At 38.7% G+C, this 27,408-nt stretch overlaps 2 protein-coding genes and 1 long non-coding RNA gene across 4 annotated transcripts in view; 2 read left to right on the top strand and 1 right to left on the bottom strand.

Annotated features, from left to right (window-relative positions):
• The first annotated feature begins 4,050 nt into the window (after positions 1-4,050).
• Positions 4,051-5,869, top strand: LOC147636040 (BURP domain-containing protein 16-like). The gene is made up of 3 exons (XM_086801486.1): positions 4,051-4,141; positions 4,618-4,913; positions 5,187-5,869. Exons 1-3 carry the CDS (start codon positions 4,094-4,096, stop codon positions 5,839-5,841), a joined length of 999 nt encoding a protein of 332 aa, XP_086657612.1. The 5' UTR covers positions 4,051-4,093; the 3' UTR covers positions 5,842-5,869.
• A 4,931-nt stretch (positions 5,870-10,800) lies between these two features.
• Positions 10,801-12,608, top strand: LOC147636039 (uncharacterized). The gene is made up of 4 exons (XR_015266486.1): positions 10,801-10,823; positions 11,346-11,420; positions 11,771-11,980; positions 12,077-12,608. It is a non-coding gene; the product is annotated as an uncharacterized LOC147636039 (long non-coding RNA).
• Positions 12,609-16,897: 4,289 nt separating this feature from the next.
• The window catches only part of LOC147636038 (thiamine pyrophosphokinase 1-like), a 62,045-nt gene continuing 51,534 nt past the window's right edge, over positions 16,898-27,408 (bottom strand). For both annotated transcript variants that reach the window (XM_086801484.1, XM_086801485.1), the window contains exons 4-8: positions 23,134-23,206; positions 18,744-18,845; positions 17,788-18,037; positions 17,515-17,669; positions 16,898-17,281 (exon numbers count right to left, since the gene is read on the bottom strand). In XM_086801484.1, coding sequence (XP_086657610.1) covers positions 17,264-17,281; positions 17,515-17,669; positions 17,788-18,037; positions 18,744-18,845; positions 23,134-23,206 — 598 coding nt within the window. In that variant the 3' untranslated portion in view covers positions 16,898-17,263. The remainder of the gene's footprint in view (positions 17,282-17,514; positions 17,670-17,787; positions 18,038-18,743; positions 18,846-23,133; positions 23,207-27,408) is intronic.

Here is a 27,408-nt window from a genome sequence, read left to right as displayed (position 1 = left end):
GAACACAAGGAGCTTTTGTTCATTCTCTATATAGGAAAGAAAAAGCATTCACTAGATAATTTCCTAGATATAAATGAACATATCTAGGAGAAGTGAAAACTAGATATAAATGAACATATCTAGGAGAAGTGAAAACTAGAGAAAATGAAACACTTTCCTAGATAGGCTAACTAGGAAATATAGTGCATACATTTCTCTATATAGGAAAATTTACATACATAGGAAAATTTACATACATAGGAAAATTTTCCTATATAGATAAACTTTCCTACATAGGAATTTTTTTTCCTATGTAGATAAACTTTCCTATATAGATAAACTTTCCTACATAGGAAATTTTTTTTCCTATGTAGGAAAATTTTCCTGCATAGAAGAAAAATTTTCCTATATAGAGAAATGTATGCACTATATTTCCTAGTTAGCATATCCAAGAAAGTGTTCCATTTTCCCTAGTATAGTGAAAACATTGTATCCCTATGTAGTGATTTACAAGCTTATTATCACATGCATCTACATCGGCACAAACTTGCCTTAGAAGCTTAATATGTAGCAAGGGCCACATGGAGACTAGAATGGACCACGAACAATGATAGATGAAACCTCTGAGGGATGGAGAGCAGGGAATTGTAGATTGGAGTGCCCTCTATCTGCTATATATCTGAGTGTAGACTCCATGTAGATGTTGTTGATGGAAACTTCCTAGTAGCACATGCATGGGCATGCACAAAAGCATATGGGGATGACATAGGCATGTCAAAGCCATGGCAAAAGAATACAGCTATGCTCGAGAAAGGGACAAATCCGCAGCACCCGACAATGCAATTCTCCACTTTACTCTGCATAAGCAAGAGGGCATCTGGGGGCAATGGGCACTGCCTCAAATGTCTCGTCTTCCTAATCCACATCAGTCTGACCCTTTGACTTGAGATCTTAGACCCACTGTCTCCTTAACCTTTAAGACCTCCATTTCATCCAATTCTATGCAAGATGCTTCTTCAGCCTACTACAGTGCTCAGTTGATAGGTTTGGACGTTTGCGAGATTCAACAAGTTCTAAATAGCAACTTTTTTAGCAAAGTGAAATGGGCCCAACATATCCCTACCCTTCTAGTTATAAAAGTGCTCCTATTTTCACTGCTACACCCTCATTCTATTGTAGTGCATGCCCTTCCAACACTATACATAATAGAGTTTAGCAACTTCCATCATATTTAGATTATCAATTTTAAAACCTACCTTCATTAATTTGTGTATCCCTTCTTTCACACAATGCATACAATCTTGATCTAAGGGTCTTTCTAGATTGCGACCTAAGCTCCTTCATAGGAGTACCAAGTGGAACAAATTTGCCATCTATGCTCTTTCATAGGAGCACACAGGTGGAATGCATTTGCCACCATCAATTATAATTATAATTTTTAATAATAATTGATGTTTTTTCTTAAGAGGTTAATGAAAACCCTTAAAGATTTTATAAGACAAATAGCAAGGAGTGTAAGTGAAGGCTAGCTAGTTCAAGAGTCTTTGGTATATGTATTTAATTTTTTAGCTCCTTCAATACCACTACTATGGAGCAATGAGGATGACATGCAAAGTGTAAAGATGGATGAGAAGCAAAGTGTAAAGATTTTCAAATTTTATCTCTATAATTTGGGAGAAATAAAAAAGAAAAGAGAAAGAAAAAATAGAAAGAGAAAAGCCTCATATAGATTTTAGGAGGAGGGACACATATCCATGAAAACCTTGCCCTTCTACCAAAGGGGATATGAAAATGGACTGGTTAGAAAATGATTTTAGAAAGGCAAGACCGTAGGTTATCTTCCATATCGTGATGATATGTTATTCAAGTTACTCCAAGGAGAAAACAAATATTTCGAGACATCAAAGACAAGGATCCTATATACATGCTAGATAGGCAATTGGTTGCTATGTCTAATGAGGACATCAGCATGGATGAAATCAACATTAGCTATGCATGATATGAATGTGAACATTCAAGATAAAGACATCAAAGACAACCAAAAATGTGCGTTTGAATGGAAATTAAAAAATGAGGCTGTCGACTATGAGAATAATTTGTGAGAAATAGCAATGTCTACGTTTATAAAATTCACTACATGCCTATCTATGTCTACAAATTTGGATATTATAGGCATTAATAGTTCAACTTTCAAGGTCTAGCATAGATACCGAGGATGATAGTCCCATGGATGATTTATACCAAGATCAGTTCTTTTTATAAATATTATCATAAGATAAAACCAAAATTATTTTGCATGGCTTGGTATTTTATTTTGTTTGTGTCTATTTAGTTTCAATGGCACCTTATTATGTGTGTAAAATTAAATAAGATTTTTTTTGAACTAGCTTGACTCTATCATATGTAGATAAAAAAGAACTTAAATAAACTAAAAAGCACTATTTTTCACTCTTCGAAAAAAGCATGAGTAGACCTTAGAGTCCCAATAAGCCTCCCTATATCTCACAAAACCCTCATTTTGATACATCTCTATAGTAAGCCTAGCCCTAGTTCTCATTATAACCCTTGCGAATTGAGAGGGTTATACCAACAAATGTGCTTCCAGGTTTTGGTTCTCTTGAGAACAAACCTTGCAACACATCGTCGTAAAATATAATCGTGTTGTGATAGTCAGAGTGAGATTTTGAAAAATAAAATTATAATTTTTTATAATAATTGATGCTTTATCTTAAGAGGTTAATGAAAACCCTTAAATATTTTATAAGACAAAGAACAAGGAGTGTAACTGAAGGCTAGCTAGTTCAAGAGTCTTTGGTATATGTATTTAATTTCTTAGCTCCTTCAATGCCACTATTATGGAGCAATGAGGATGACATGCAAGATGGATGAGAGGCAAAGTGTAAAGCTTTTCAAATTCTATCTCTTTTATTTGGAGAGAAATAAAAAAGTAAAGAGCAAGAAAAAATAGAAAGAGAAAAGCCTCGTATAGATTTTAAGAGGGACACATATCCATGAAAACCTTGCTCTTCTACCAAAGGGGATATGAAAATGGACTGGTTAGAAAATGATTTTAAAAAGGCAAAACCATAGGTTGTCTTCCATAGTGATGATATGTTATTCAAGTTACTCTAAGAAGCAAACAAGTATTTCAAGACATCAAAGACAAGGATCGTATATACATGCTAGATAGGCAATTGGTTGCTATGGATAACCAGGACATTATTGTGGATGAAATCAACATTAGCTATGCATGATATGAATGTGAACATTCAAGATAAAGACATCAAAGACAACCGAAAATGTGTGTTGGAATGGAAATTGAAAAATGAGGTTGAGTATGAGAATGGTTTGTGAGAAATAGCAATGTCTACATCTATAAAATTGACTACATGCATATCTATGTCTATAGATTTGAATATTATAGGCATACTCAGGATGAAAGTCCCATGGAAGATTTATACCAAGATCAGTTCTTTTTATAAATATTTTCATAAGATAAAACTATAATTATTTTGCATGGCTTGGAATTTTATTTTGTTTGTGTCTATTTAGTTTCAATGGCATTTTATTAAATGTGTAAAATTAAGTAAGATTTTTTTGAACCAGCTTGACTCTATCATATGTAGATAAAAAAAAGAGCTTAAATAAACTAGAAAGCACTATTTTTGACTCTTTGGGAAAAGCGTGAGTAGGAATAAGTCTTGTTATGGCCCGTTACACATACCCCACAGCCCATGTACGGGCGGGGGAGATTGCCTGCCCATGAATGGCGATGTGTAATGGGCCTATATCTCAGTAAACGTGCTATTATGGTCCGCGGAGTCTTCATGAGAAGACCACGGGCATGATTTTTTTCTTTGTTTTGAAGAGACCACATGATTCTTTTTCTTTGTTTTGCGAGACTATAAGGGGAGGCTGCGTTGACGTAGGTGGCAGAGCCGTGTATCGATGAACTACGCAACCGAGGAATGATTGTCGTGCTCGTCTATAAATTCACACGAACCGCTGATCTCAGGCTAATCGTTCACAAATTAAGCTTTTCCCAAGTACTGCGTAGTTTTTGATCCACCACCACCTGCTTGCGCAGTATATTCCAGCATATCCATCATCTCAAATGGTTTCCGCGGCAAACGACATGCTGGTTCTCACCGTCACAGCAACAGTAATTAGCGCTGAACTTCCAATAAGATCCTAATTCCATTCCCTTGCTTAGCCAACAATGATTCAATCATCACCTGACAATCCACAAATTTGGATTAAATGCAAAGCTCTTGAAATTATATGCAGCTGCCAATAGTGCGTGGCACAGAAGTTGCAGGAAATGTCATGTGTACAAAACTAGCTAAAGTAAATGAAGGGGTACTATCTACAAGTTTGACGATTTAAAGATTGATTAATATCGTTACTATATCTCTGCAGCCATAACTTCATTCATTCAGTTAATAATCTTGTTAATCTAACTGCAGCTGACGTATTATAAGCTCCGGCGAAGATGAATCATATCTTTCGATTTGATTTCCAAGCTGAGAAATGAAGCATGCGATGATTCAATATACTAGTAGTAACTTTTAAATGCAACCGCAAATTATTATTTAAATTTCGTGACTTCACATAATTTAATGTTGGTGGGCATGGCAGATAATTTTGTGTGCAGTCGCGCCCATTATATTGGGCGCTGATGTGCCAAATAATTACGACGTGCAGGATTTTGAAAGCTTCTGGAGGGAGAGACTTTCTGGTGTGAAAATGCCGGAGTTTCTGAAGCAGAAGGTGTCGCCTCTGGGCGTCGAGGCCATGCAGGTCTTTACAAAGCAACTAGCTGCTGCAGCGACAAGAGCTGGCCCATATTACAATCTGGATGCTCGAGAGCTATGCACATCAGCGAAACTTCTTTGTAACCAAGAAGTGCCCATCACCGCCGCCATTGGATCCAGGTAAAACTACTTAACAGCACAGATCAGTACGCTAATTAAATTTATGTTTACAAGGATCCAGGCAATTTATTATTAACACAGAGTACGCTATTTAAATGATTTATGTTTACCATTATATGTCATGACATGATGCGCTCATGCAGCTGCATATCGTTTTGTAGAGCTTTCAGTTGCAGCACCAATCAATTGTAAAACAAAAAGGAGGCAATAAAAATCAATCCTAATTAACGGCTTCTTTTTTCTCTTCTTTTTTTTTTCTTCTTCTTTTTGTAGTTATACTATTCCAAACCACGCTATGGTGGCTGGCCTCCCGTTCTTTTCGGCAACAGAACTTCGAGCTGGAGGCCATGTCACTCTTCCAACATGTGATGATCCCACATCATCCTATGCAATGCTGCCGCGTGGCTTAGCCAGCAAGATAGCCTTCTCAAGCAGGAGCTTGCCACAGCTTAAGAAAATGTTTCGCATCCCTCCACGCTCCAACATGTCCCTCACGATGGACATGACCATGGCATGGTGCAAGTCCGCCCACCAAGACGATGTGGGGCAATGCTTCACTTCATTAGAGGACATTGTGGATACTGTAGCATCAAAACTCGGTCCCAATGTTAGCATCCTTAATGCTCAACCCAAGATGGGGGCAGGTGTAGCCAGTGTACAGGTGATAAAGTTAGAATCTCAATTGGGTAGTACCTCATCCTTGACTTGCCATAGCCTGGTCTTCCCCTTCGGAGTTTATTATTGTCACCAACTGAACCACACTAAAGCCTACAAAGCTTGGGTTAGATCGCCCACCAACAACAATCAGAAGGACTACCTTACCCCAGTGCTTTGCCATACGTTGGTGAATCATGATGGTAAAGAGACAAACACTGCATGCCATCTCTTTTATGGTAGCCAATTTGCATGGATACGCAATCAATATTGATTGGGAGATTTAATCAGTTCCAATCAACTAATGCTATTCAAGAAGAAGCTCCACTTTATTTGCATTATATTGTTCCTAGAAATCTTATCTACCCTTGCTTTGTTTTTGTGATGAAGTTCATGTCATAAGAAATAAGATGCAAAAGATAACATGTTAAAGTCTCCCATAGATAGCTTGCAAAGATAGCCACTTAGTAAGACATATTATGTCTATGCTACCAAACTAGTGGTGATTAGTACTAACATGTACTAAATGGTATTTTAAAAATAATAATCACGGAATTTGAAGAAAATGTATAAAAAAGGAAGCATTTTTTTTAAATAAAATTACTTCACTCTTGATTTAGTCATTATATATATATATATATATATATATATATATATATATATATATATATATAGATCAAGGCTAAGACAGAGAAGTGAATCGTCTTAAAACTAGAAATTTTTTATTATAGAGTTTCAAAAATATATATGTTCTTTTTTTAAGAGTTTGAATTATATATTATGCCATACTAGGTGTCAAGCTAGAGCTCACAAGAAAATGTGAAAAATACACACAGTTAATATTGGTATTTTTGTACTTCCAGGGGGCATGAAAGGCTACAAAGGACAAAGTAAAAGATAAAAGCCATTTTATTCATTTATATAAAATATTAATACTCAAGTTGCCAACTTAAATAATCAAGTCTTTGTGGTACAAAGGTGACAATACACTAGCACCTTGATTATGCAAAGTTGTTGTTGTGCTGAGTGACGGGCCGCTCAATGATAGAACACAAGGAGCTTTTGTTCATTCTCTATATAGGAGAGAAAAAGCATTCACTAGATAATTTCCTAGATATAAATGAACATATCTAGGAGAAGTGAAAACTAGAGAAAATGAAACACTTTCCTAGATAGGCTAGCTAGGAAATATAGTGCATAAATTTCTCTATATAGGAAAATTTACATACATAGGAAAATTTTCCTATATAGAAAAATTTTCCTACATAGGAAATTTTTTTTCCTATGTAGGAAAATTTTCCTGCATAATAAAAATTTTCCTATATAAAGAAATGTATGCACTATATTTCCTAGTTAGCATATCCAAGAAATTGTTCCATTTTCCCGAGTTTGCACTTTTCCTAGATATCCTTCTTTTTACCGAAGAAATTATATAGTGAAAACATTGTATCCCTATGTAGTGATTTACAAGCTTATTATCACATGCATCTGCATCGGCACAAACTTGCCTTAGAAGCTTAATATGTAGCAAGGGCAACATGCAGACTAGAATGGACAATAATCATATACGAACAATGATAGATGAAACCTCTGAGGGGTGGAGCAGGGAATTGCAGATTGGAGTGCCCTCTATCCGCTATATATCTAAGTGTAGACTCAATGTAGATGTTGTTGATGGAAGCTTCCTAGTAGCACATGCATGGGCATGCACCAAAGCATATGGGGATGACATAGGCATGTCAAAGCCGTGGCAAAAGCATACAGGTATGCTCGAGAAAGGGACAAATGTGGACTAGCTTGCACATGAAGGCAATCAAATGGCAAACATGATGCAATCGAAGCCTCTCAACAAATACATTTGCAGCTCGCCTTTTCCAGCAGCACCCGACAATGCAATTCTCCAGTTTACTTTGCATAAGCAAGAGGGCATCTGGGGGCAGTGGCACTGCCTCAAATGTGTCGTCTTCCTAATCCACATCACTCTGACCCTTTGACTTGAGATCTTCCACCCACTGTCTCCTTAACCTTTAAGACCTCCATTTCGTCCAATTTTATGCAAGATGCTTCTTCAGCCTACTACAGCTGATAGGTTTGGACATTTGCGAGGTTCAACAAGTTCTAAATAGAAACTTTTTTAGCAAAGCGAAATGGCCCGACATATCCCTACCCTTCTAGTTATAAAAGTGCTCCTATTTTCACTGCTACACCCTCATTCTATTGTAGTGCATGCCCTTCCAACACTATACATAATAAAGTTTAGCAACTTCCATCATATTTAGATTATCAATTTTAAAACCTACCTTCATTAATTTGTGTATCCCTTCTTTTCACACAATGCATACAATCTTGATCTAAGGGTCTTTCTAGATTGCCACCTAAGCACCTTCATAGGAGTACCAAGTGGAACAAATTTGCCATCTATGCTCCTTCATAGGAGCACACAGGTGGAATGCATTTGCCACCATCAATTATAATTATAATTTTTAATAATAATTGATGTTTTTTCTTAAGAGGTTAATGAAAACCCTTAAAGATTTTATAAGACAAATAGCAAGGAGTGTAACTGAAGGCTAGCTAGTTCAAAAGTCTTTGGTATATGTATTTAATTTTTTAGCTCCTTCAATACCCACTACTATGGAGCAATGAGGATGACATGCAAGATGGATGTTAAGCAAAGTGTAAAGATTTTCAAATTTTATCTCTATAATTTGGGAGAAATAAAAAAGAAGAGAAAGAAAAAATAGAAAGAGAAAAGCCTCATATAGATTTTAGGAGGAGGGACACATATCCATGAAAACCTTGCCCTTCTACCAAAGGGGATATGAAAATGCACTGGTTAGAAAATGACTTTTAAAAGGCAAAACCATAAGTTATCTTCCATCGTGATGATATGTTATTCAAGTTACTCCAAGGAGAAAACAAATATTTCAAGACATCAAAGACAAGGATCCTATATACATGCTAGATAGGCAACTGGTTGCTATGGCTAATGAGGACATCAGCATGGATGAAATCAACATTAGCTATGCATGATATGAATGTGAACATTCAAGATAAAGACATCAAAGACAACCAAAAATGTGCATTGGAATGGAAATTGAAAAATGAGGTTGTCGACTATGAGAATAATTTGTGAGAAATAGCAATGTCTACGTTTATAAAATTCACTACATGCCTATCTATGTCTATAGATTTGAATATTATAAGCATTAATAGTTCAACTTTTTTCAAGGTCTAGCATAGATACCGAGGATGATAGTCCCATGGATGATTTATACCAAGATCAGTTCTTTTTATAAATATTATCATAAGATAAAACCAAAATTATTTTGCATGGCTTGGTATTTTATTTTGTTTGTGTCTATTTAGTTTCAATGGAACCTTATTATGTGTGTAAAATTAAATAAGATTTTTTTGAACTAGCTTGACTCTATCATATGTAGATAAAAAAGAACTTAAATAAACTAAAAGGCACTATTTTTCACTTTTTGAAAAAAGCATGAGTAGACCTTAGAGTCACAACAAGCCTCGCTATATCTCACAAAACCCTCATTTTGATACATCTCTATAGTAAGCCTAGCCCTTCTCATTATAACCCTTGCGAATTGAGAGGGTTATACCAACAAATGTGCTTTAAGGTTTTGGTTCTCTTGCGAACAAACCAGCTTGCAACACATCATCGTAAAATATAATCATGTTGTGGTAGTCATAGTGAGATTGCAACCCTACCAAAGGTGCACATGGTTGCATGGTTCCTTAAAAAATAAAAATTATAATTTTTTATAATAATTGATGCTTTATCTTACGAGGTTAATGAAAACCCTTAAAGATTTTATAAGACAAAGAGCAAGGAGTGTAAGTGAAGGCTAGCTAGTTCAAGAGTCTTTGGTATATGTATTTAATTTCTTAGCTCCTTCAATGCCACTACTATGGAGCAATGAGGATGACATGCAAGATGGATGAGAGGCAAAGTGTAAAGCTTTTCAAATTCTATCTCTTTTATTTGAAGAGAAAATAAAAAAAATAAGAGCAAGAAAAATAGAAAGAGAAAAGCCTCATATAGATTTTAAGAGGAGGGACACATATCCATGAAAACCTTGCTCTTCTACCAAAGGGGATATGAAAATGGAGTGGTTAGAAAATGATTTTAAAAAGGCAAAACCATAGGTTGTCTTCCATCGTGATGATATGTTATTCAAGTTACTCTAAGGAGCAAACAAGTATTTCAAGACATCAAAGACAAGGATCCTATATACATGCTAGATAGGCAATTGGTTGCTATGGATAACCAGCACATTAGCATGGATGAAATCAACATTAGCTATGCATGATATGAATGTGAACATTCAAGAAAAAGACATCAAAGACAACCGAAAATGTGTGTTGGAATGGAAATTGAAAAATGAGGTTGAGTATTAGAATGATTTGTGAGAAATAGCAATGTCTACATCTATAAAATTGACTACATGCATATCTATGTCTATAGATTTGAATATTATAGGCATTAATAACAACTTTCAAGATCTAGCATAGATACTCAGGATGATAGTCCCATGGGAGATTTATACCAAGATCAGTTCTTTTTATAAATATTATCATCATGATAATTCTTTTTCTCAAGAATTTATTTTTTTCGAGGGTTATTTAATGTTGAAGTACATTTGCACGGCTTGGAATTTTATTTTGTTTGTGTCTATTTAGTTTCAATGGCATCTTATTAAATGTGTAAAATTAAGATTTTTTTGAACCAGCTTGACTCTTATCATATGTAGATAAAAAAAGAACTTAAATAAACTAAAAAGCACTATTTTTGACTCTTTGGAAAAAGCGTGAGTAGGCCTTAGATTCACAATAAGTCTTGCTATGGCCCGTTACACATACCCCACAGCCCATGTATGGGCGCCTGCCCATGAATGGCGATGTGTAATGGGCCTATATCTCACTCGCGAGTAATTTTAATTTTTTTTTAAGGGTCCTTTTTGGTAAACGTGCTATTATGGTCCGAGGAGTCTTCATGAGAAGACCACGGCATGATTTTTTACTTTGTTTTGAAGAGACCACATGATTCTTTTTCTTTGTTTTGCGAGACTATAAGGGGGGAGTTGCGTTGACGTAGGTGGCAGAGCCGTGTATCGATGAACTACGCAACCGAGGAATGATTGTCGTGCTACCATGCTCTGCGTCTATAAATTCACAAGCTGCCTCAGCTACTCAAGAACCACTGATCTCAGGCTGATGATGATCACAGTCTGATCGGTAAGCTGTTCTCGTTCACAAATTAAGCTTTTCTCTCGGTATCCGTTATCGCTGCGTAATTTATCAGATAGCTGCTTCTCCTCATTGCATCCCAGCCCCACTTCTGTTCAAGAACTGTAACAAGGTAAGACAGGCTCCATACTATGCTTAAGTAGACCAACCCTACTTTCAACCCAAGGAACAAAATGATCACAGGGCCGGCTAGCTTTACTTTGATAGCTGATAATATGAGAGCAAAAAAGATGATCAAGATCGTCGTAGCTGTGATGATCCCCATAAACGTTGCAAAGAGGCAAAGCTTGGTGAGGATGATGTTTGTGACGGATCTAGGGATGGCCATGAGAGAGCTTTTGAACTGGAGGCTCTTGTGGAGATAGCCTCTGCAAATGCTGAAAGCGATGAAGAGGGCAAAGATGAAGAAGATGACGGAGTTGAGGAGAGGGTTAGGGTAGGGTGGCCGGACGGCAATATTATCATCTGCGTAATTTTTGATCCACCACCACCTGGGTTTGGCTTGCGCAGTATATTCCAGCATATCCATCATCTCAAATGGTTTCCGCGGCAAACGACATGCTGGTTCTCACCGTCACAGCAACAGTAATTAGCGCTGAACTTCCAATAAGATCCTAATTCCATTCCCTTGCTTAGCCAACAATGATTCAACCATCACCTGTTATAATGACAATCCACAAATTTGGATTCAATGCAAAGCTCTTGAAATGATATGCAGCTGCCAATAGTGCGTGGCACAGAAGTTGCAGGAAATGTCATGTGTACAAAACTAGCTAAAGTAAATGAAGGGGTACTATCTACAAGTTTGACGATTTAAAGATTGATTAATATCGTTACTATATCTCTGCAGCCATAACTTCATTCATTAAGTTAATAATCTTGTTGACGCGCCCATTATATTGGGCGCTGATGTGCCAAATAATTACGACGTGCAGGATTTTGAAAGCTTTTGGAGGGAGAGACTTTCTGGTGTGAAAATGCCGGAGTTTCTGAAGCAGAAGGTGTCGCCTCTGGGCGTCGAGGCCATGCAGGTCTTTACAAAGCAACTAGCTGCCGCAGCGACAAATTACAATCTGGAATCTGGATGCTCGAGAGTTATGCACATCAGCGAAACTTCTTTGTAACCAAGAAGTACAAGGATCCAGGTAGTTTATTAACACAGAGTACGTTGATTAATACATTTATTTTTACAGTATGTCATGACGTGATGCTCTCATGCAGCATATTCTCGTTTTTTGTAGAGCTTTGATCGGTTGCAGCAGCAGCAATCAATTGTAAGACAAAAAGGATTAGGCAGTAGAAACCAATCCGGGGCAATGCTTCACTTCATTAGAGGACATTGTGGATACTGTGGTCCCAATGTTAGCATCCTTAATGCTCAACCCAAGATGGGGGCAGGTGTAGCCAATGTCCAGGTGATAAAGTTAGAATCTCAATTGGGAAGTGCATCATCCTTGACTTGCCATAGCCTGGTCTTCCCCTTCGGAGTTTATTATTGTCACCAACTGAACCACACTAAAGCCTACAAAGCTTGGGTTAGATCGCCCACCAACAACAATCAGAAGGACTACCTTACCCCAGTGCTCTGCCATACGTTGGTGAATCATGATGGTAAAGAGACAAACACTGCATGCCATCTCCTTTATGGTAGCCAATTTGCATGGATACGCAATCAATATTGATTCACTTCGACCAATCATCCCCAACAGATTCCTAGCATGTGTGTGCTCCACTTTATTTGGATGCCTTTGAATGATATTACTGAATTATATTTGAGCAAATCGTTTCTTATGTTTTCAAATAATTGTGTCCTTGCATATGTGCACTGTTTTCAAATAATTGTGTCCTTGCATATGCGTGCACATGTGCATGTGGGGCTTGACGCTTGTGAGTTTGTATTTTCCTTTTACAAGCTTGAGAATGTAGGCGTTTTTGAAGTCAACTCTCCTTTTCAGATGGTCAACTCACACTTTTCCAGTGACCGGAATTCTTTCTCTCTCTCACTAACTCACTCTCTCTCCTACACACACTTACATCACACATGGATCATACACACACTCACTCTCTCTCTCTCTCTCTCTCTCTCTCTCTCTCTCTCTCTCTCTCTCTCGCTCTCTCTCTATAGCCCATTGACATACACACTCTTACACACACGTAGATCATTCTCTCACTATAACTCACTCAGACTCTCTCCTACACACTCTTACATCACACATGGATCATACACACGCATTCTCTCTCTCTCTCTCTCTCTCTCTCTCTCTCTCTCTCTCTCTCTCTCTCTAGCCCATTGACATACACACACGCAGATCATATACACGCGCGCGTGCGTAAACACACTCTTGCAAGAGTTTCAAAAATTATAGTTAAAATGGCTAGATTCGAACCTGCAACCTTCTTCTACCCACCCTATGCACCTACCACTACACGACACCACGGTTGATGCTTGGCTTGCTCTCTCCTACACACTCTTACATCACACATGGATCATACACACGCAATCTCTCTCTCTCTCTCTCTCTCTCTCTCTCTCTCTCTCTCTCTCTCTAGCCCATTGACATACACACTCTTACACACGCAGATCATATACACGCACACGCGCGTAAACACACTCTTGCAAGAGTTTCAAAAATTATAGTTAAAATGGCTAGATCGAAACCTGCAACCTTCTTCTATCCATCCTATGCACCTACCACCACACTACACCACGGTTGATGCTTGGCTTGCTGAAGATATGTGTTATAATGTTTAAAAAATGTGGTTTCTTGAAGAAGAAAAAAAGGGGAGGCGGAAACCGTCAGAGCCCCAAAAAGTGTCGGGCGGCAGGCCTTGTCTCCTTTCCATTGTCTCAATAAGACAATCGTTGGAGCTGGAGATCTATCCCAATCTTGCATGGGGGTGCGGTGGCGAATGAGAGAATTCAAAACATGTAAAAAGTCTCGCAAACATTGCTAATATAGAATTAATTTTTGTTAACCATGAATGCTTTAGATCCTCTTCCCATAACATCGGTGATCCCTCTTCAAATCACTTGTTTTGTGTGCTAATCACCTTATATGAAATACTTTAAGACATTTGAGATCTTTAATTATTAATTATAGAGAACAAAAACAAGTGGAGTTGTAATGTCCGCCAGCATCACCTTGGCTTACTTTTGTAATAAAACATAAAATCCATATACTTATCATTAAAAATGATACATATCCAGAAGGGTGGTATCACCTTCTTCTTAGTAAAAATGATACATATCCAGAAGGGTGGTATCACCTTCTTCTTACTTTAAGACGTTTGAGATCTTTAATTATAGAGAACAAAAACAAGTGGAATTGTAATGTCTGCCAGCATCACCTTGGCTTACTTTTGTAATAAAACATAAAATCCATATACTTATCATTAAAAATGATACATATCCAGAAGGGTGGGATCACCTTCTTCTTATGATCCTATTGAACCACACTGTGAAACTAACAAATAATTGTGTCCTTGCATGTTTACACTTTTCTAGTTGCTATATCACATGGATACCCAATTAATGATTAGGAAATTCTAGCTATTATTTGAAACTCTCTAATTATTATTCTATTTCTAGAATAAAGAGACTTCAATTTATTTGGATGCCTTTTATTGGTATTTCAAGTTTGATGAATTCTAGGGAAAAGGTGTGTGGATGCAATGCAATGTGCATCTGATAGAAGTTTCTTCTTGTGGTACGCAAAAAGATTGATAGCCCTTCATATAATGGACAGAAATCATTGTTATTCTAGGTTACTCTCTTTTTGATCTCTTGAGCTACTGTCAGGGACTACCTCATCACAAAGGGATCTACGCGAGCATTCAGAATACGTCCACCATACAGCTAGTGTCAGGGACTACCTCATCCCAAAGAGATCCATGTGAGCATTCACAAAACGTGTCCTCATCCACAACGAGGCTATAGCCTTAAGGCCAAGTTAGTGGAGGAGAAGTGCCATTGGAAAAGCGTACACCCGAGGACCCCAAGGAGCAAGAAATTCCAAACCTTGAGAGTTTTTTACAGACACTCCCTTATGTTCCACTACCATGTGAATATGCACAGCACACAAACACACTCACTTAATTAACACCTATATTTATGCATGTATTTTTTATTTTTCTTTTGTAAATTCTTTTTATTTCCACTTAATAAATACTTCTATATAGAACACTTGTTCTCTCTCTCTCTCTCTCTCTCTCTCTCTCTCTCTCTCTCTATATATATATATATATATATATATATATATATATATATGCATTGTATATATATATATATATGTATATATGCATATATGCATAAATACATATATATATATATATATATATGTATATATGCATATATACATATACATATATTTACATATATATATACAATATATATATATATATATATATATGTATGTATGTATATATATATGCATAAATGCACACACACACACACACACACACACACACATATATATATGTATATATGCATATATGCATATATACATACATACATACATATATATATATATATACATATATATGCATATATGCATATATATGTATATATATATATATATATGTATGTATGTATGTATATATGCATATATACATATATACATATATATGTATATATGCATATATACATATATATGTATGTATGTATGTATGTATGTATATATGCATATATGCATATATACATATATATGGATGTATATATATATATATATATATATATATGCATATATATATATATATATATATGCATATATATATATATATATATATATGCATATATATATATATATATATATATGCATATATATATATATATATATATATGCATATATATATATATATATATATAGGCTACAGACACCAAGAAGCTTGTAGCAAAGTGGTTAAGGCATAGGTCTTTAAACTGGTTGTCGTTGGCTGTTGTAGTGTACTGTTTGTATACACACTTAGTGAATTCCTATGGTGTTGAAACCTCCACATTTGGCTTGCTAAACGAATCCTTATACTCAACAAATAAATTTATGTAGATAAGACTTAGAATGAAGGTATTGGTAGCAACGAAAACTTCTTGGAATGGAGGTCACTATCTTGTTGTCAAACAACACCACTAAGAGAAAGTTAGGATTGTGCAACTCATCACATCACCAAATTCTCAAAATTTTAGGGCAAATGAGAAGCCTTGGACCATGTAGGACTATTTTTTTATCGGACAACAATAAAGAATTTGTAAGTTAGGCACTCTATTCTCCTCCTTTCTCCGAGCAAGTTTTTTCCCTTCTTATTTTGGCCTTGCTTTTGCTACCAAGAATAATGCAAGTTGTGGAGTTTTGCATTATATTGTTCCTAGAAATCTTATCTACCCTTACTTTGTTTTTGTGATGAAGTTCATGTCATAAGAAATAAGATTCAAAGGACAACATCTTAAAGTCTCCCATAGATGGCTTTCAAAGATAGCCACTTAGTAAGACATATTATGTCTATGTTACCAAACTAGAGGTGATTAGTACTAACAAGGACTACACGGTATTTTAAAAATATTTAACATGGACTTTGAATAAAATGTATAAAAAAAGAAGCATCTTACTATGCTGTTAAGCAAATGCTTTGTGTATGGTTTCTTCCATTATTATTATTATTATTCAACTGGCCTTTGGCAGGGGGTTTTGACCCATGACCTCTTGGTCCTAGACAAACACCTTCACCACTTGAGCTATCACCTCATTGGCTGGTTTCTTCCATTTTAATATACAATATAATATAAAACATAAAGCATTTTTTAAAAAAAGATTCATTGCCACTACTCACTCTTGATTTAGTCATTTTATTATGTATATATAGATCAAGGCTAAGATAGAGAAGTGAATCATCTTAAAACTACAAAATTTTTATCATGGAGTTTTAAAAATATATATGTTCTTTTTTTAAGAGTTTGAATTATATATTATGCCATACTAGGTGTCAAGCTAGAGCTCACAAGCAAATATGAAAATAGCGCATAATCAATATTGGTATTTTTGTGCATGAAAGGCTACAAAGGACAAAGTAAAAGATCAAAAGCCATTTTATTCATTTATATAAAATATTAATACTCAAGCTGCCAACTTAAATAATCAAGTCTTTGTGGGACAAAGGTGACAATATACTAGCACCTTGACTATGCAAAATGTAGTGAGAAAGGTGAAATACAATCACCCATATTTCTAGACTCCTTTGATTTAGTTAGAGAATCTCTTTTGAGTCTCAAGAGTATGATGATTATATAGGCTTAAATCCAAACTAAAATGATGGAAGGCAACCGCAGCATGCACCAAAAAGCATGCACCATTAATAAATTTGTTCTTCAATCTCAGGTTGTTTATGCTTTCTTGCATGCTTTCATGAATAAACATGACCCTTGATCACCCATTTGCTACCTACAAATATTGATTTACCTGCAACAAACACAAAGGTGATGAGAAACCTTGTTTTTCAATGATTGTTGCTCTTTGCATGCACCTGCTTGAGAGAGACTTGCATTAACACAAAATCAAAGTTTTACTCATGCACAAGGCTTTTACATGGCTTAAACTTATCTAGTGAGGACATGTTGAGGAATTTGAAGAATTTTTAGGGTTTATAAACACCCTATAAACAGTTATTTCATCATAATGTGAACAATAATGACCTTGTTCCTTGAACCAATGAGTTCTTGCAATTGAGCATGTAAACGTTGGAGACTAATCGTCCAAACCAAATCTGTATCTGAAGATACCATCACCCAATCACTTAAGGGCATGTTGGACGTGCTGATGAGGCCACCAAATTGCAAGGAAGCTTTGTCTGTGCAGGTTAAAAAACAACAAAAACAAATGAGCCAACCTCTGACCCACCACCCCCCTCCCCCTCCAAACCTTGCAGCCTTCTTGAGACCAAAACTCTAGAGAAATGAAGTACATACCCAAGTCCCACTTGAGACCAGTTGTTGTTGTGCTGAGAGACGGGCCGCTCAATGGTAGAAGACCACAATATGGACCTTCCACAGATGGATTAATCATGATTTCATGCTTACAATTTTTTGGAAGAAGAAAGGCCATGCTCTCATCACTCAAGAGAATAATCCGAGCTTTTGGAAACAGATAGAGAGCATTGAAATTCGCAAACTCGTGGTCTAATCTTCCTCCCAATGCGCCGAGGACAAGAAGCTTCACCTGTTACAGCACAGAAAGCATCTTTATTACGTATTTCACAGGCAAAAAGGAACAAATAAGGGCAAAGAAACTGAGGTTTCTCACTACCATGTTCCCATAAATCCAATTAAATGAGCAGTAACCCGAAAGTGGACCTCCATCCCTTCATGCAAGATTTACAGATATCATAGCAGTAGTGTCTCTCTCAAAGATGGAAAGCTATGGAAAGTTCTTTTTACTGATCAACACCTGCATTGTGGCCTTGCCTTCATAGATTATAAACGGGTGGTTCATTATTGCACTCTTGAGTAGACTCTTGTTGGGAGATTATTCCTAGTGTTACAGCTTGGCAAATTTGGAGAGCTAGATGCATAGAGTCTAAGGACGGCACTAATACCTTGTACACTCGGTTGATATGCATTATTTGGGTAGATATTATAAACATTCTCATGGCCACTTGGGGCTTGTATCAAGGGAGTCTCGAGAACTGTACAAGCAAAGTGTAATGCATTTTTGAGGGAATGGGTTCACAGGACCACCTTTTCCCATGCTCCCTCGGGACCTTCCTAGAACCATCAGCTCCTGGATTGCTTGCACATGCCCTGCATTCTGGAATGAGTCCGGCCTTTGGTCGTGGATGTGTATTGATTTGTTCATAAACTTAATAGAAGCCCCTTTTAAGAGAAAAAAATCTCAAAACTACAGGTAAAGGATTGAGAGAGCTTACATTTTCTTTCTCAATATCTGGCATGGTATCTTTGACATAAGAGAGGCATTTCCAAAGATCAGTGGTGTCTTGATCATCTGAATAATCTAAGATCTCTGTGCCCTGCAAGCCCACATTTGATTTGCATTAGTCATTTTAATCCAAGAAATTTGGCTAACAACATGGCATACGGATCATTTTAACATTGTGAAAACTCAAGCAGACAGCTCTCGTTTACTTATCTTAGGGTCACAATGACATCTCATCAATCAGAAAAAACACGAATACTCTTCTTATTACCTGAAAAAGGCACTACCAAATAGCAAGTGCCTTGATGTTGCTTCTGAGGTTTGCAAAAAACTTCTGCCAATGGCTTGTAGTCAGACAATATTGGTTCGATTGGAAGGGTGTTGTCATCCTCAACAACAATTTTATGAGCTCTCAACGTATGCTGCTCATGCGGGCATGCCCAAACTATGGTCTGGGATCTTTTGGACTTGAGTGCTAAGCACTCTAGTAGAGATGCGACGCAAAAATGTAGTGAAGACCTTCCAACTAATGATGGGAAGCAGCATTGGCCTGCATTCCTACCAAAACCAAATTACAAACACTGATCCTTTACATCTGTTTGGAAACAAAGACCAAGGCTCTTGAGGGAGCTTTCTACACCCAATCAATGATCGACTTTTTGCTAGAAAGTGATGGGTTATTTCTTAAAGGAATAGCTACACACAGTATAGGTGAGATAGTATCCTATAGGTGAGATGTGTTACACAGAAAATGTCCAAGACAGACCAGGGAGGAGTTTGATATATTTTTTATGAGTGAAAAATACAAAGAGCACAAATAAAGTCATGAAGCACAAGAGCATGCAACCTGTAAGATAATCTTGGAATATGCCCAATGCAGAAGGGCCTTGCCACTCCTTTTAGACTCAAGCATTTGACACCACAAAGTGCACCCTCATCAAGTACCATGTTACATGTTGAAACGTATGGAACCTTTTACTTTGATAAGCAGAGAACGTCAAGACCGAAATTATGCAAGAGAGACGGGGTGGACAAAGAAAGAAAGTAATACTCTAATGTCTACAAAAAACCCCAAGGGTCTATGAGACCAAAAGTGAGATAATGGTACCATGGATATACCGAGCCATGGAAAACTGAAAGAAAACGTAAAAAGACAGCATATGATCATGTGTAGAGTTGAGATATGACATGATCAGGTAATGGTGATACCCAGCTCGGCTAGAACTGATCTGATGGCAGAGGGAATGTCTGGCCCTTGTATTGGTAGCATGTCATATTGATTAAGAATCTCCTGTCGGATGGAGGGTCTTGGTGCTCTGGACCGAGGGAGTCTGGCCTGCAGGATAGACGCTCACTAAGAACTCCTCTGCCGCATGGAGCTGAAGCACAGGTATGGGTGGTGGGCTCTGATGTAAGAGCAAAGGCACTGATATGGGTGCTGGACTCTGACGTGGATGCAACTACTGCTCAGAAACCTGTGATGGCTCTCTGAGAGGTGTCTTGTCAAGGTTGGGCATGTCTCTCAGCATGCTTCCTCAGTACTACATCCGTGTGTCATCTGAGCTCCATCAAGTGCATGCCTAGGCATCTCTGACCCTCATGCTTGTATCACCGTGCAAGTGGGTTGAATCCCTCCTGAAAAGGCAGTGGAATCTCCACAGTATCTCATAGTAGGACGGATAGCTAAATATTTAGTGTGCCTCATCCTCTACCTCTCCAGTGGCACACACTCTGCATATCTTCTCCTCCCATGAGATATCCTAGGCTCGGCTAGTCTCTGCCCTGAGGATACCCTAAGCTAGCCAATCATGATACGATTAGCATGTGACGTGTGTCTGTATATATCTGGATCTAAAAGAATCCATCCTCAAGGAGTCTCACTGTAGAACTTACATCCTTACCAATCTCTGATGGGGACACCCACATCCGATGTATATGTAGTCCAAGTAGATCTTGTTGGAGAACAAGCCTTACCCAAGTACAAAAGCATAAAGACATGTGAACACACTTGTAAAAGAAAGTGGATAAAATCCAAAAAGTAACCACAAGGCTAAGTCAAAGGGGCGTCTACCTCTGCTAGAATCAAGGAGCTCATTTAGATATTGAGAGAATCATGGAGCCACCCACTCACACCTAATCACAAATGTTAAGATCTATTAGTAGCATATATGGAGCCTATTTGCACTCTTCTCAATGATAATTATGAAAAGAATTTGAATCATTTTGCCATTGTCAATTTGAGTCATGTTCTCTCTCTCTCTCTCTCGCTCTCTCTCTCTCTCTCTCTCTGTGCAATAGCCATCGCCATGTTATTATATGATCCACCATAGCCTCAGCCCTCCACATCATTGTTTTCTAAATTTGCTATCAAAGCTATAGGTTGATTTTGTGCTTGTCCGTAAACTTGTGCCACCATCCATACACTCGTGCACTGCCATCCGTAGAGCAGTCCATACAGGCGCAAACAAACCATACAACCTCTGTACTCTATCAGTTGCAATAAGGCGGCCCAGTCATGTGCACGCATCCCGAGCAACAACCAACATCGTGCACAAATTAGCACGCACACATCAATCCATGAAGCAACCTCAAGAAAGTAAAGTTGATTTGCGCCCTTTTTCGATTTTTGCAAATCTTGCTTAATTAGAGTAATTATCCTTAATTACTTTGTTCATTTTCACAATTGAGGGTGCTATTTTCATTTGTAGAGGTTTTGCCCAGCATGGTTTATTGCAAGATGTCCCTCACTCTGATTATACACCCTATCAGACAGAGGATTGACACCAATTGGGAGATTGTTGCCAGTATTACAACATGGCAGATATGGAGAGCTAGATGCATGGAGGCTATTGAGGGTGTCCATATTTTTGGGTCTCAAAGCATTAGTACTATATGGGGTGACATCACCCATACTCTCATGGCTGCTTGGGCTCATATTCAAGGGTCCTCTCGTTCTGCGCAAGCAAAGCGCGTTATATTTATGAGGGAGTGGGACCATGGCATTTTCTTTTCCTCTAGTCCCATAGGTGTCTCATGGCATCATGATGCTCCTCAGTGGTTGAAATCACCTTACAAATTGGGGTGATTCTATTCTTTTTTGGCTTATAACCGTGATTTTTGTAAGTCTTTTTCATACTTAATAGAAGTCTCTTTCTTGGAAAAAAAAAAAGAAAAAAAAGATGTGTTGAAGACCATAACCTTAGTTTTGCCCAGATTGACCATAAGGGGTCTCTCTCTCTCTCTCTGCAAAATCTGTTCAATGCATCCAAGTGTTTCTGCAAACCCTTGGCTGAAGGTGAGATCAAGACAACATCAACAATATGGTCACTAGTGCCTGGGCCAATGGTGAGCCCCTGTGTCCAAAATTGTCCCCACAAAGACTGCAATCTAATCAATGTATAGTCTGAAGAGTGTAGGTGAGAGTGGGCAGCCCAGTTTAACCCCAATAGTGCTACATACATCTCTCGAGAGTCCACCGGGTGCACATACTCAGCCAAGTATTGGGAACAATATATAGTATTGGGTCCCATAACCCTCAAAAGGGCCCCCAACCATACGTGTATTTTCTGTATGTGTAAATGGACTGACCTGTAGGCCAATTTTACTGACCTAGACGATGTGCAAAGAGAGCCCTGTCTTGGGCCGCATGCTGGCCCTTTAAGTCTCCTCTGATGGACAGTGTCATGTGCATGCACATAGACATGCTAATTCCTAGGCTCATCCCTGAAGGGCAACACATAAAGATCAGATTTAGAACCAGATTCAGGAGCTACTGCAGCTAGTATTGGCAGGGAAGACTTTTGGATGGACTAGGAGGCTGTCGGCCAGCAGATGAAGAGGAGATCTTGGTCGGCTGCAGCAAGGTGAATAGAGGACAAGGGTTGAAAAACATGCATATAGAGTTTAGGCATGTGCTCAAAGACAGTGGGTAGCCTGTAGACTTAAGGGCTCCCCAACATACCATGAGCGCGAGCATCATCAGCATCATCATCAAGAAAGCACGTCAGTCTAGGGTTTTTGACTTCTAGGTACTTTCCCATTCATTATAATTTGCATTCATATCAATGCATAGTAGATCAGATCAAATTTCTCTCTTGACAGTACATAGAAAAGAAACCTCTAGAAAGCTTTCATTATTTCTAAAGACACTTCTAATAAAATGAACTTTTTACGCAACAAAGCACCTTCAAAATCCCTCTCAAACTAGATTGATGAATAAATGCAAGACATTAACTGTTTTTTAAAAGGGGAAACAAGGATTTTTCTTCTCTGGCCTGCATATCAGAAGTCACAAGGCCCTTCAATATGACACATTTGAGCTAGCATCACACAATAGGAACCCAAAGAAGTGCTCTTTAGCAAAGCATCAATGACATACTTACTAGCCCAGCATAGAACTCCTTAACCTCTGGGCGAATAGAATCCAAATCTCCCTTGATGACGTCTGGCTTGTAACTGGATTGCAAAACCACAAATAAGGTGTGTAAGTAATTCTAGAATCCACAAAAATATCCCCAAAAGAAAACTTTTACTTAGAAAAGCTTAAGTCGACATCAAGCTGAAAATGCAACTTCACAAGAAAAAACTTGAAATTGCCTCATGATGGACCATGTGGACCCCTTCCCCAGCATGCAAATGGTTTGTGCTTTTCCAACACCGCGCCTCTCTTCATACGGGTCACCTGAAGTCTTTATCTCTGCCTATTCTACTCCTAGCCAATATGGACATGAAAAAATTTGCTAGTTGTCTCGGCTCACTCAAAATATAGGTATGTTAACTCTATGTTGACTGCATTATGTGGTCTTCCTAGAGATTCAAAACCATTGTCATTTGATCCGAAGATATGTTTTTTTTCTTTCAATGGTGTATCTTTTTGTTCAACAACTCTTTTCTTTGCCTACTCCTTATCAAGCATCAATCAAGAAGTACAATCGAGATGATTGAATATGCATCTCGGCACAAACTTGGCCAATTTAACTAGGGACCATTTCTTTGCAAAGATTGTATCACTCTTGAAAAACTGGGGGCATATTGTACTTGAAAAACTGGGCATATACATGAAACAGTAGAACCTAAATCCAAGAACTCCCCAAGCTAACTTCTAGACTCAAAAATATTTTGGGTGCCTCGCATGATGCCTGCTAACCGATCAAACAGTATCTACTCTTGAAAACATGCAAAAATAGAAGCTAGAACTCCCTAAGCTAACGTCTAGAATCAAAAAGATTTTGGGTGCCTCGCATGATGCCAAGCTTAATCTCATTTTAAATAACAACATATGATGCTTCCCAACCAAATGCACAACGTGCACCCCCCGGCCCCCCACGGGAACCCCCCAACCTGAAAAAAGAACATGCACAGCAACACCACCACCAAAAAACAACTACGGGGTGTCATTCTAATGTTGCTCAACCCACCTTAGGCCAGAACAATTCCTTGACAGAGTCCAAGCATACAAGAATGGTGGTTTGAGGCGTCAGGGCATTCAAGGGCTCCCTTCAAGGTACGCTTGTCTGAAATACTAGCAAAAGACATGGACCTTGATTCCCGTGATTCACCAAAGCAGGTGCTTGGCTGCTGCTCCCAATCACAGTTGGTGCAGGCCACGGCCATGATGGCTTGGATCCTGAAACACCGCTTGGTGTCCAGATCCGATACATTCTTCCACCGTAGGACTTCATTTTTATCGTATCCTAGGTTTCCATCTATCCTTGGTATCTATAAAGTCATTTGGAGTTAAGCTATTTTTAGCTCAAGCTAACCGTAGATCCTTTTCATCATAGATTAAGCAAGTGTATGGTTGGACATGCCAAACCTTGGAAAGCACTTGGTCTCTTCTCCATAAGACAGACTGCCAATGTCAAGGCAAGATCACGTTGGTCCAGTTCAATTGAGACCCCACACCTCATTGTTGATACGTATTATCTATTTTCCCATATTTGTTCTTTGCCCTGACTGTTTGTCTCTAGCCATAGTTAGATAGGCATGCCAAAACGAACCTGGTATGTGACATGCCTCAAACAAGATAATAGCAGCCCAGCCTGCGGCTCCGTTTCCCGCCTACAACATCCCTGCCGTCCTCCCCTTTGCCCCATCAGATCATCCCTTCCTGCCCGTTTTCAGCCCTCTCCCACCAGAATTCCTCATCACACATGGCTGCACAAAACTGCAGTTGTGACACACCTCCAGGTGCTCTGGACAGCTGTGTGGCTGGTTGGGCATGGGCAGCCGCGGGAAGCAGACAAGGGTGGTCGACCGGCACTAGTCAGTTGAGAACACCTTTTGGGTGTAAATCATTGTTGCATGCAATAGGTTGACCGTCTTAATGTGCAACAAAGCCTTCTTTGAACCTGTGAGTTTATGTACCCACTTTACTTTAAGAGAGAAGAGTAGAGAGAGAGAAGATGATAGTCAACACCAGATTGGGTCCCAACGCCTGCCCCCCTCCCCCCTGCCCCTCTCCTGCAAGCAAGAGTATTTGTGTGTATTACTTTGGAGAACTTTGTACAATCATGAGAATGATGACTGTGGACTGCCCAACGAAAGGACGAGGAAGAAAACCGAACGCAGGCTGAACCATGTGTTGAACCGATAGCATTGTAGAAGACTCTATGAAGCCACTTATGCCTATCCAGAACTGCTAAGGATATGCACATACGCTGGCTGCAAATGAAAGGATTTTCTATGCTGGCCTTGGACTGAACCCTCGGGGTACTCGAGCACACATGTTCTCTATCTGCTTTGCTGAATACTTGTGAATGTTGAAGTTTTAGACAAGGACTGACCCCATCTATACATATGATCCCTGAAGGCTGGTCTGGACTCCGCCTGTTTTGCATGCTGTTGGCCATATATATATATATATATATATATGACTGATATTCAGCATTAAATGCTTCCATTTCACATATATGCATGCGCTTTACACGAGTGAAGTCTTAAGACTGCTGCCGACTGTTATATGCTGGCCGACTGGCTTTTTATGGCCTATAAAGGCTGCTGACTTGGGATTATGTGGGGTTATGATGCCTTCAGCATCTAACCAAGGCAAAGCCCCATGTGGGCTGCTTATGGGCTGGCCCATAAGCTATATGCTTATACTAAGATGCTTCTATCGCCAAACCTAATGCTAGGCTAACGTCTACATGCACTATATGATGAATTCTCCAAGTGGGTAAGAGGACTGACACATGCAGACTCTCTAAGGCTTGGGAGACTAACCTATGTAGCTCGTAGCTGGAGCTCACCGCATAACAAATAATCCTAAAAAGGGTATTAATAATGTATGACATTACATAAAATGCTGAGCAAGTGTGCCACAACACCACAGTGCAAGGTGCATGTGACATTCCCTCCTGCGTAGCTTGGCGGCAAGTTCATGGCTTCCAAGTAGCCCGACAATATCTGCGGGTGCTCCTGAAAGAATTCTTCATCTAGCCATAAAGCTTCATGAGTGCCTCAATGTCTGCGACCAGAGCCATGCTTCCATCTATGGAGGAGAATTTGCTCGGTCTCGATGACTTCAGCTTCGTCAATCATCTCAGGTTGTTGCTCATCTGAGACCACCTGCAATGCTGATCCAACATAACCAAGAAACATGGAAGACATTATGCATAGTCCAACTGTCTGGTAGCTTTAGCTTCATGGAGACAATCACTGATCTTTTGGATGATCGGAAAAGGACCAAAGCTTCAAAACAAGAGCTTGAGACAACGCTTGCCCACTTGCTTCAATCTCTGCTTCATGATCCGAAGATACACCGAATCCCCTTCTTTGTAGTTTTCAACTCTTCTAGACTTGTTGGCTTGCCTAGTATATGCTTCCTGAGCTTTGGCAAGACGCTCCTTTACTGACTCCATGATCTCTGAAAATGTTTCTATGGCCTTGTTGGCCTCCAAGGAAGGTGACACCATCCTCGTAAGAAGTGACGAGAAACAGCAGCTCATAAGGAGTCCGACCAATATTGGATAAGTGAGTATCCTTCACGATTGCCTGTACCAAAGGAAGATAATGCTCACACTTCGACTGATCGTGACAAGATGGCTGGAGAACATTAAATGCAGTTGATTATATATATATATATATATTCGTAAAAGAGACTTCTATTAAGTATGAAAAAGGCATACAACAATCACAGCTAAAAGCCGGAAAAGAATAGAATCACCCCAATATGTAAGGTGATTTCAACCACTGAGGAGCACCATGATGCCATGAGAGACGTGTGGGACTAAAGGAAAAGAAATTCCATGGTCCCACTCTCGGATAAATATAACGCACTTTGCTTGCGCAAAACAAGAGGACCCCTGAATACGAGGCCAAGTAGCCATAAGAGTATAGATGATATCACCCCATGTAGTACTAATGCATTGAGACCCAAAAATCTGGACACCCTCAATAGCCTCCGTGCATCTAGCTCTCCAAATTTTCCATGCTGTAATACTGGAAATAATCTCCCAACTAGTGTCAATCCTCTGTCTGGGGGGTGTATAATCAAAGTGAGGGACATCCTACAATAAACCATGCTCGGCAATACCTCTACAAATGAAAATAGTAGATTCTGTACCACTGCGCTCGTAAAAGAGCTGCGGACCGGACTGGGAGAGCCAAGCAACTGCCCCACAAGTCACATGTTGGCCATCTATCTGAGGATGGAATGC

This window comes from Cibotium barometz, chromosome 8, assembly GCF_041138505.1.
Source record: "Cibotium barometz isolate CiBa-2024 chromosome 8, ASM4113850v1, whole genome shotgun sequence".
Taxonomy (NCBI): Eukaryota; Viridiplantae; Streptophyta; class Polypodiopsida; order Cyatheales; family Cibotiaceae; genus Cibotium; species Cibotium barometz.
This window is presented reverse-complemented; position numbering and strand designations above follow the sequence as displayed.

Bases quoted from the DNA above. Each gene is read 5' to 3' on its own strand.
- LOC147636040 (XM_086801486.1), top strand. From the start codon at position 4,094: ATGGTTTCCGCGGCAAACGACATGCTGGTTCTCACCGTCACAGCAACA. The intron at 4,142-4,617 runs GTAATTAGCGCT...TGGGCATGGCAG, and splicing joins TTCTCACCGTCACAGCAACA to ATAATTTTGTGTGCAGTCGC. The intron at 4,914-5,186 runs GTAAAACTACTT...TTCTTTTTGTAG, and splicing joins ACCGCCGCCATTGGATCCAG to TTATACTATTCCAAACCACG.